The sequence below is a fragment of the Pygoscelis adeliae genome, unplaced genomic scaffold (assembly GCF_000699105.1).
Source record: "Pygoscelis adeliae isolate BGI_AS28 unplaced genomic scaffold, ASM69910v1 Scaffold141, whole genome shotgun sequence".
NCBI classification, from domain to species: Eukaryota; Metazoa; Chordata; class Aves; order Sphenisciformes; family Spheniscidae; genus Pygoscelis; species Pygoscelis adeliae.
Window position 1 is genome coordinate 688,129 of NW_008824231.1, and position 10,535 is coordinate 698,663.

The 10,535-nt window shown below is 38.2% G+C and overlaps 1 protein-coding gene across 1 annotated transcript in view; it reads right to left on the bottom strand.

The window, feature by feature from the left end:
• CHORDC1 (cysteine and histidine-rich domain (CHORD) containing 1) overlaps positions 1–10,535 on the bottom strand; it is an 82,072-nt gene that overhangs the window by 10,786 nt on the left and 60,751 nt on the right. The window contains exons 2-7 of the mRNA XM_009334866.1: positions 10,222–10,337; positions 4,993–5,042; positions 2,868–2,924; positions 2,240–2,400; positions 1,535–1,635; positions 526–584 (exon numbers count right to left, since the gene is read on the bottom strand). Coding sequence (XP_009333141.1) covers positions 526–584; positions 1,535–1,635; positions 2,240–2,400; positions 2,868–2,924; positions 4,993–5,042; positions 10,222–10,337 — 544 coding nt within the window. The remainder of the gene's footprint in view (positions 1–525; positions 585–1,534; positions 1,636–2,239; positions 2,401–2,867; positions 2,925–4,992; positions 5,043–10,221; positions 10,338–10,535) is intronic.

Genomic DNA, 10,535 nt, shown 5'->3' on the forward strand with positions numbered 1-10,535 from the left:
ATTTAAAAGACGGGTAGATGAGGCGCTTAGGGACATGGTTTAGTGGGCATGGTGGTGTTGGGTTGACGGTTGGACTCGATGATCTTAGAGGTCTTTTCCAACCTTAATGATTCTATGATTCTTCTGGCAGGAAGCATTAACTGGTAAGATCTGCAGATGCTTCTGACCTATACCCAGATTATCAAGAGCAATTCAAGTGTTAACAGTAAGCCACCTCTCACCAATACTATTTTCAACATTTTAAGTTGAAGCACGTCAGTATCATCGGTTTGGCAAGCTTACTAATTAGAAGTTCAGGACAGGCTTTAAAAAAGTGATCTTAGACTTACTGCATCCACAGTACAAAACAGCCCACATTTGTCCATACTAGAGTGTGTTATCAAATGTGCATTCATTAAGCCTGGTGGACTTTGTGCCATTTCCAAATCAATTTGTAGCACACAAAAACACACCCAAGAAAGGAAAACAAAACTGCGCACTTAATAGTTTAGCAGCTGGGTTTAAGAGTGGAACTGAACCACTTACTTTTGAACAACCTGCATTTTTACATGCCGTCCCAATCTTGATTTCATCACTGTCTTCCTCTGTAAACAGAATCGTATTATAGAAAATAGCAACTGAATTGTACAATGTACTAAATATTTTGCTTTTATTGAGAACTAAAATGAGCTAAGGAGTAGATTAGGAAAAAGAAACTCTCAAGCTGTCTATTTTCTGCCTGGCACTGACATCTGCCAGAAAGGTACAAAGAAACAGAAGTTATGCAAACATTCCAAAAGCTGTATTACCTATGCATCAGATTCTAGGTTCTACACCTTTACACGGTTTTAAGTGGGGTAAAAAAAATTGATAAAGAGGACTATTACAATCATAGGGGAAGAGAACAATCACTCATCTTGTTTGGTTTTGTAAAACTAAGAATGTAAAAGGCTCCAACTGCTGTCTATAAATACACACAAGGAAAGAATTTGGATACCAAATAGAAAGAAGAGCTAAATGACAGTTCTGACACAAGAATAAAATAGCCACAAATGTAGGTTGAAATTAGAAAGTATTTCTTAAGGAGCAGTGTAGTTCTGGAACCAAATTCCAAATAAACTGTGGGAAGAAAAAAAAAAAAGAGGAAAAACAGACGAGGGAGAGCCAACTAAACTTCAGAGGAATTTAATCAGTTTATGAAAGGCTTGATATGACATTGTGTTTGCAATAGCATAGGAGTAGAGTTCATTACTTGGGAAACTCTTCAAGTCATATATTCAGAAATGGATGTTCCCATCATGTCCATTCTAACCAGAAAATCTCACAAAATAGGCAGTTCAACTAATTTTAATGGGAACATACTGCTCCTAACACCCAAGTCTCCACATGGTTCACATTTCAACTTTGATTATCATTCCCTAGACTGGAAGGTATTTCCCAGACTATTAAGAACAAGAACATAATTACATGAAATAATTACTTCAGAAACAACAACAAAATAGCATTTTGTTTATTTGTGTGACAATTAGTGTACATACCTACTTAACCTTCTTACCTTTTTTCTCTTCGTTTTCTGATGACAGTTTCAGTTTATCTAGTGCTTGCTTCAAGGAAGCTGACACTTTCAGCTGCAAATTTGTCATTGGCTCATCTGGGCTAAAAAAATGTCCATGTATTCATGTCAGCTTCATGAAAAGTAATTTAAAAAAGACAACAAAATAGTAACTTTTAATCTTGCTATAAGGCTCTTCCTTTCTAACCTCCCTTACGACAACAAGCAAACAAACTAGATTTGTACATGCCAATTCTTACTGTTTATGGAAAAACAGACTAGAAATTTAGAAGGCAGTCTTGGACTTCCAACAGGAAATCCTAAATACAACAACAAAAATAAATCAGAGAGATTAAGGAATCTAAATACAAGCACCCTAAAATTAGTTTTTATGACTGTAAAACACTAAACACAACTGCTAGTGGCATTCTAAGCTATGAGGCTTTAGACTGCAATTTTTGTTTACTGTGAAGCTAAATGCTGAGAGATCCAGTACTTCTGGATCAGAAGTATCTTCTCCCAACCAGAATTCTTTTATCTCATTTTGAGGCTTAAGATAACATCATCACTGCTACCAAACCCAAGCTCTTCTAAAGTTAATTTGGGAATTTTTACACTGTATGAGATGTGTAACACTGAATAACCAAATGAGCTTTAACCTGGCCAACTGACCACAAATCTGGCAAAACTTAGTTTCGCATACTGTACCTTGGCCTTTTAATTGTTTCCAATGGTTTTGGTGCCTGAATTATGTGTTCTTGAAATTTGGGTTTCAGTTCAGCTAGCTCCTTTCGTTCAGAGGTAGTTTTGACTTCTGGTTTAACAGGTTCAGGAGGTTTCTCACTGTTATGGAGACCCTTTGTACAGCCCTATTATGGAAAGCATATGTTTATATATATGCAGTGTAGTTTCTGTGCACAATTAAAAATTATCAAAAACTGCAACAAGTTTTCTCAATTTATTTCTTCAGACCCATCTTCTCCTTTAAACCCACTCTAAACATTGGCTGCAAAGGAAATCTTACAACTAAAGTGGAAGGTATCTTCATTTGGACATACGTTAAAGAAAAATGCGTACTTTGCGTAATCAAGCAAAGTAACAAAAAATATTGACCTTCCTTCATTGTTAACAAGCGTTTTGATAGAACTAATTATAACCATTAAAGCTTGAAAATGAGACTCGACTTCAACATTGTATCAAGAAAAATAGTGCATGCAAGATTAAGACAGTTTTAACAGAAGTACACAAATTTTAAACATGTAAGCACATGTACCATTTAATATTTACCACTGTCATTTGACAAGCATAAAAATTGTAAATAATCATGAGTACATACCACAATGCTTAAGAAGTCAGAAAAGTCTGTTGTTCTTCTCTTACAACATGACCAACCCTATAAACATTTTGGAATAAAAACAAAACAAGCATGACTACTTTACTTGGCAACAGCTTATAAAAAGCAAAAGACTAATTATATTCCTTTACAAGATGTGGCACATCGTGATTAGAGATTTATTTTCTTCCCTTCTTTGGACAATATTGTCATCATGTGCATTTTTAAAAGCCATAGAAACCTGTTACAGCTGCCATTTCAGTTCACTCATGCTGCCTTAATCAGATAGTTTGGTGAACATGAGGCAGTATTTCCATGACAAGTTAGGTGCCAACTCTGTACGACAGAAAACAGAAATGTTACTTTGTATCATAAAGTAACATGTAAGCAAAACAAACAAATACTATACCTGAGACTAGGCTCACCTGTGGTATAACATACAGGCCCCTTTCCTAAAATGATGAGGATTTTTTCTTTCCTTGAGCACTAGTCAAGTCTTTCAGCTGCTTATTTCCCACCACAAAGCTGGAGATCTGCCTTGCATAGCCATCTATCCAACTATATCAATAAGAGCACTTTTTATTATATAAACCAGAAATCCAATTTTAGAGAAAATTATCTTGCCACTGTGAATAACGTATCTTACAACTTGAAGAACCCTATTAAAGGCAACAGTTTGACTAAAATGCACCACTGCTTTGAGAGCTTAAGCAGTGTGGCATGATGGGTTTTAGGTAAATGGTTCTAAAATATCCTCAAAATATTAACTATTTCCACAGTCAAGGAGACAAGAGGTTCACCCTGCCCACTTAGACTATCTAGAATTCATAACAGGAAGAAAACTGCCCATACAAAATTATGATAAATTTTTAATTAAGCCAAGAGATAGCATAAGGAGAGGAGGGAAAGTAGTACTTGTTTGAAAAATGTTGCGTATATAAGAGGGAGTAAACACTATCTTTTGAGGTAACTGTATAATTTCTGTCTTTATAACTAGGTAGAAGTTTTAGGTGCTGTGTTATGAGTACAACTGTAATTTTGTACAAAACAAATTGCCATAGTCTAAGTAACCATATCGTATTTGATCTAACAGCATCCGTCCTAATTTGCGAGTGGCACACTCTGGCCGATTCCGGAGTCACGTACTGCAATATGAGCAATAGCTCTCAGAAAACACACTACCCAGCACATACGCACAAGCTTCCATGAGCCTAAAAGACACCACGTTATGGGACAGGGATGAGATGCACTGCCAGTAGGAGCAGTTCCTAAATACCAAGAAAAAATGCTTGCCCCAAAGCTCGGTTAAATAGCAGTTTGGTGTCCTAAGAAAGGTCACTTCAGCTACATCTGTATTAATACAGTAAACAGTGCCAGGCTCCGTTCCTGGAGACCAGATTTCTGGCCATACACTATTAAATTGTTAGAATGATTTCCAGTACTATTTTGGCAGTTTTGTCTCAGGTAATTCCCTGTAGGCGCTTTGGATGCATCCAGTAGATCCTGAAGTAGGAAAACAGTTTAACATAACAAATATGGGCTATGCAGTTGGCCTAAGCACTGGACACCAGCCACAGGTATATTTAATTCACTACTGAAGATGTAGCACAAGAATCCTGCACAGCTGCATCAGAGGCATGAGCAACCAGTCCCAACTTAATCAACATACTAATTTGTCAGATTAACAGAACACTATTTTTTATAGTAGGCAAACGCCACACACGTCTTAGTTCACTAGCCACATAAGACCACAAGCAGCTGGTTTGAATTCCAAGCAGGTTAATTAACTGACATAAACTGACATAACTGACTCATAAAGAGTATGACACCTCTCAATGTCTCCAAAGGCCTATTCGGAGGACCTAATTAAACTGTTGAGACACCTAAAGTCAATCAATAGGAAACATGTCATACAGACTTGCATGGCATTTAGACCATATGAGTACAGTTTTTAACTTCTTCAGGTTTGAGTAAGTGTGCTTTTCTAATTTCATGGGGTGGCTCAAACATGATAGGCTGGGCATCAGTTTCTACAACTGACAGATTTGGGATGAAAAAGGAAAACAAGCATACTGTTTTACATATATGGAAAAAAAGATAAGTCTTAAAAAGCTAGTTGCATACTTACTTTGAGAGCATCATGAAAGACTGGCACACCTGGATGATATGTGCATGAATCTAGAAGAAAATGACTATTATTAATATTCAGGCATACCAAGAATCCTTATCCATCTGATCACAAACCCAGCAAAAATTTCACACTTGCAATTCACATATGCTATGAGCTGTCCCACTTCCCCAAGCGCATGTAATTATGAAGGAAAATACAGACTACACAGAACAAGCTTTTTGAGTGCATATATTAAACCAAAATAATCCAGATATTTTCTTCTGTATTATACAACACAAACCAGAAAGCAGGCATCTAAGACAAACTTCTATTCCATATGGAGCAAGTAAATTTTCTATGGACCATCCCTTGCCTTCATCAATAATTCACCCCTATGACCACTGATAGACATGAAATATTGGTTTACAGCATCAAATACATCTATTTGCACCCGATCAAGGCTTTCTACCTAGAAGCACTCTGTTAAAAAATTCTCTTAACACAAAACTGGAGTTCATTATTTTATCCATGATAATTAGCTTGTTCTTTTTTCACTGTGGTATCCTAGGTCACTTAAGGACTTGAACCCAAAGGCCAGTCTTCCACATACACGATTCAGACATGTCAATACTATTAATAATTAATAGGTTCTGTACAAACACTACACTGAAACATGACTTCCATTAACCGAACTGTCTATATTCACAGATGTTTATCAACACTACAGCTTTTTATGTAGCAACGGTTCCTTTTTTACTTGATTTGTTTTTTCCAAGTGTAATATAATTGCTCTGATTATATAACTTCTCTTTGACATATACTGCATGGATAATATTTTAATGACCTGACTAAAAGCGATGGGAAACACTAGCTATCTTTTAGCCTTTAAAGCAAAATTTTTGTTGTTGTTAGAAACAGCTAAAATTAAAAGTGACACAAACAGTAACAATTTTTATAATAAGTCTCTGTAAAACAGAAGAGTGAAAAATATCACAATTCACATAATAAGAGGCAAAAGAGAAAAGTGATAAATAACTTTATTAGTAATCTACCTATGGATATTAAATGGGCTTGAAGACAAATAACTTTGTTGTTTTCATTTTGATTACGAATATAGATTTTTAAGAAATCTTGCTTAGTATAATTTTCTTTAGTTTTATATTCAGTACCTAAGTCTAAGGCACTAATACAGTCTGACAGACATGTTGCTTTGAGATGACAGTTCCCACTTTAACTCAAAAGGCACGTATTTTGGGACATTAGTCCTTCAGCTGGACTTACATACACATCCATGAACTTCTACCAATTCCTTCAGCTTCAGGATGAAAAACAAATCCTTTTGTAAATGTAAACCTCACAGGAAAATTAAAAAAAAATAAAAATTGTATAAAGAGTCCAGGACTTTACTGCTAAATCAAATAAAAGTAAAAATAGAGGTTATTCTTTTCCAAAAGTACGAAAGTATGTCATCGTAAGCATCATGGTAGTAAAACTAAGCTCTGTTTGCAGCAAAGATTATTTCTGAATCGGAAGACGTAAATTAATATTTCTAATCCCTCACAAGCATGTGTGTTTAAATGAGGGAGGTGCTGTTAGTCAGTGCAACATTTTTAGAGACCAAAACCATCTCACGATCAATTAACTCAAGGACAGCTATCCTCCAGCTTGCAAGTCAGACACAGACAAGCATCTATTTGTCCTATCCTTTTTCCTTGCTTCCTGAAGCCCCCTCTGCAGGAAGTACATCATGGAGCAAATGACAGCCCACACTCTGTGGCTCTCTCATGAGGGCCATTCATGTTCCACAACAGAAAATGCTGAGACAAGGAGTTGTGCAGTACCTGAAAAAGAGGCAGTGGGGCTTGCCCACTAAGCAGTCTGACCATTCTGCGTACCAGAGGACAGTAAAATGTCCCTCATTTTCACTCATACTGAGCCAAACAACTCTTACCTGATTAAAGTTTACAACCATAAAACTTCCCATCTCAGACTAGGTGGGGAAAAACGGCAATTTAGTACACATCAAGAATCACCTGAGCAGTTAGAAGCATGTCTATTTCTGATTTGTCAGAGTTCACTTCCAGCCTTTGGTTGCTATTCTACATTTTTCACTGCAAAAAAATCAAGTCACTCTCCGCTGCTTTTAATACCTACCTTTCCTTAACCAGGACAAATGAAGTTTTTCAAAACAAGGCATTTTCTCTCACCCTCAGATCATTTTTGGTGATGTAAGTACCACAGATTTTCAGGTTGTTTGGTGGGTTCTTTTTTTTAACGCTGATTTCATACCCAAACCAATCCCACTCTCACAATGCACACACTGCTGTCTGCTGTTAACTTACTGCTGCATCCTTGCTTATTCATTGAAGCACTTTATTAGTCTTTTTGTTAGACGTGAAAGCAGAAAATGGTACAGGTCATCCAAACTTCGAGGTATTTACAATGGGATTGTGTTGAATTCTTGAGGACCAAATGAGACATCTGTCTGTATATAACTTGCAAAGCGACCTGCTATCTTGTGGAAACACTCCAATACTTTGCAAGCTATGCTTTACAGCCCCAAAGCAATGGAAGGTCATTAAACCTGATGGACTTCATTCAACACCTTGGGGAAGTTCATGCCTTCAAGTGGTTGCTGAAGCTAGGAAGCTAATTCTACTGGACTTCTTCTCACAGTGGTGGAAAAAAACACAGAAAACAGGACAAACATGGCATGGCAAGAGCTTATAAGTAGTTCACAAAGAAAGGCTCAGCCTAAGAAACAGAAAGCTGTGGGGAAGACAGAGGATCAGAAGGTGCACTTCGTGGGAACAGAGCTTGAACTGTGGGGACCAGACAAGGTTAAAGAAAGCTGACTTTGGGCACGCAGACTCAAAATATCTAGGCTACCATTTCTTGCAACTCCATCTCTCACTCACTCCACCTCAGAAATACATAAAATAAGTTTTCATCAGGTCTGTGATCATGTTTATCCTGCAAGTGCAACATCACTAAGTTTGATCTAAGGAAAAAGTGTATAAACAAGCACGAAAAAGTACGTGCTTCTGCTCTGGCAACGGACCAAATTAAACCGCATTAAGATTCAAATTATAGTCTAAACCAAAAAATCTCACAGTACAATGAAGAAATTGAGACAAACACATAAAACATATATACTTTCCCTCTGTTTGTGCACACCACCTTTACAACTGTCATTAAGCAGCGTTGCTTTCAAACCTAAACCAAAGTGAGCATGTACTACCTCATACCACTGTTTTAGCAGCAAAATTTGGCCTGGCCTTGAAATGGGTTAGAAATGGTCATTCACAGGTAAAAAAAAAAAAAAAAAAAATTAAAAACCTCCTACCGCTTTTGAAGTTAAGTTCTACTTTCTATGTCAGAAGCTGTACAAGTCTCAACGGTATGGATTAACTAGTACTTAACATATCTAAAATGCATGTGAAATCTGTACCTTGCCAGGCATGCCACGGATGAATTCATAACTGTGCACTCAGTCACAACTGTGTGCATGCAGACATACCTTTAATGCTTTCCCTCAGGCTGTTTTTTCTGCCTCTTTTTAAGAGGCATACAGTCCTTCATGTCAGCCAGTTGTCACTTGCTCATAGTTTGGAAACAATTAGAGTTTCTACAGAAAATACATGCATATATTATTTCAGCCATCTGATTCTAAAGAGAATATTAATGGCCTCTTACATAAATCATCACTATGGAAATATCTATATTGCAGGCTGAACGTAGACAAAAACCTGAAAAATCCAATACTGCTTGAGGCCAGCAGGCCTTATTTTCTGCCTATTTTAATTTTTAAAAAATTCCTATTAATGTATTGATCCTAAGCTTAACTATTAGATAATCATAGAATCATAGAATCATTCAGGTTGGAAGAGACCTCCAAGATCATCGAGTCCAACCGTCAACCCAACACAACCATGCCCACTAAACCATGTCCCTAAATGTCAATGCAAAACTTCATTATTAAAGAGATAAGTATTTTGGTGTTTGTATAACACATGTAATAGCCTTAATCCCCACAATATTTTAGAATTAAATCCCCACACAGTTCTGAAACACAAACAAACATTTGAACTTGACAGCCATAGACAGATAAATATGGATTTAGATGCCTAAGTAGTAATCACCCCATTGACCTTGGTGAACTTTAGGGATGCCAAAAGTTATCATCACTCTACTTCCGCACATAATGTCAAACTTGGTTTTTTGAAGTGGTCCGTGAATAACTAAGTTTACTTTTAGAACTGCTTAGAGCCTAGGACACAGTAATTCCAGCAAGTGTTCCAGTCACTTACCGAAACAAACGTCATCTCAAGAAGCTGGTTTCCCCAATCCAAGCACGACGCAGTTAGCACAGGGCCATGCCAACCAGATCGGGTCTACTACAACTTTGATCGTAGACATAGGAATGCATGGTAAAGAACTGTTTGTTATTTTAAGAGTGAGAACAGGTCATGAAGACCCAATGAGAATTTTTAATATAAAAAGCCCTATCTGCTTTATCTTTTGGGGCAAAGGGGGTGGGGTAGGTGGAGAGATCGCTAAATGGAAGCCTTCCACAACTGTGCCTGCTTTTTCTGTCACTAACATTAGTGAGTCTTACTCAAAATGCTGCCCCTCTCTCTGGAAATACTTAGCTGAGAAAAATAAACACACTTTATGCCGTGGTTCTTAATCACAGAATATGCACATGCTAGAACATGTTAGCCTACTTCTAATCTTGTGGGTTACTAAAAATGAAGCTAACGCAAAGAGGCCATTCTAGAAATTCAGCCAACAGAGTTACTTTACAAACCAGTTGAGGGCAAGCCTGCTGAGAACTCACATCACCCTTCTACAGGCCCTGTGGAACTATAAAACCTAAAATTACAGCGCTTTAAAGATGTTTCACCAAGTACCGGATTCCCAGTATACATCAGGGAAGCACTACAGGAGTTCACAGGACTAGGCAAAGCAGACATACATGTATCATAAGACACATTTAATTACCTGCTGCAAGTCCACATACTATAATTGAAAAAAAACAGTAGTTGGTAAGATAACTTCTATGTATGCAACACCCACAGAGGCCCTCAAAAGAAAAACGTCTGTTGCTCAAGGCCAGCTTCCACCTTTAGAATATATCATGGTAACGTACAGAACTGCTTCTTATCGCCTCTCTTCCCTCATACCGCTGTGAGCAGTTTTATTATCATAAAGAACCTTGAGCCAGGCTCACCGCCAGCCCCGCACCTCCGCTCTGAAGGGACAGCTTCCAGCCCGGGCAGGTTTCGCTGTCCAGCTGCCGCGAAGCCCGCAACCGAGCAACCTGCGGCAGCGTTTCACCACGCCGCACCACCCCTCCACCCCTAAAGCGACAGAAAGCACCACACGAAAACACGAGTTTCCCCGGGGAGAAGCGAGCCGGGACCAGCACCGTGCAGTAACAGACGGGCGAAGGCGAGAGGAACGGACGCACACCCCCGCCGGCCCGGGCTTTCCCTGCCCCTCGGTGCTGACCGTCCCCAGCCGCCTGTGTGACAGGTCCGCGGCGCGACCAGGCTCCA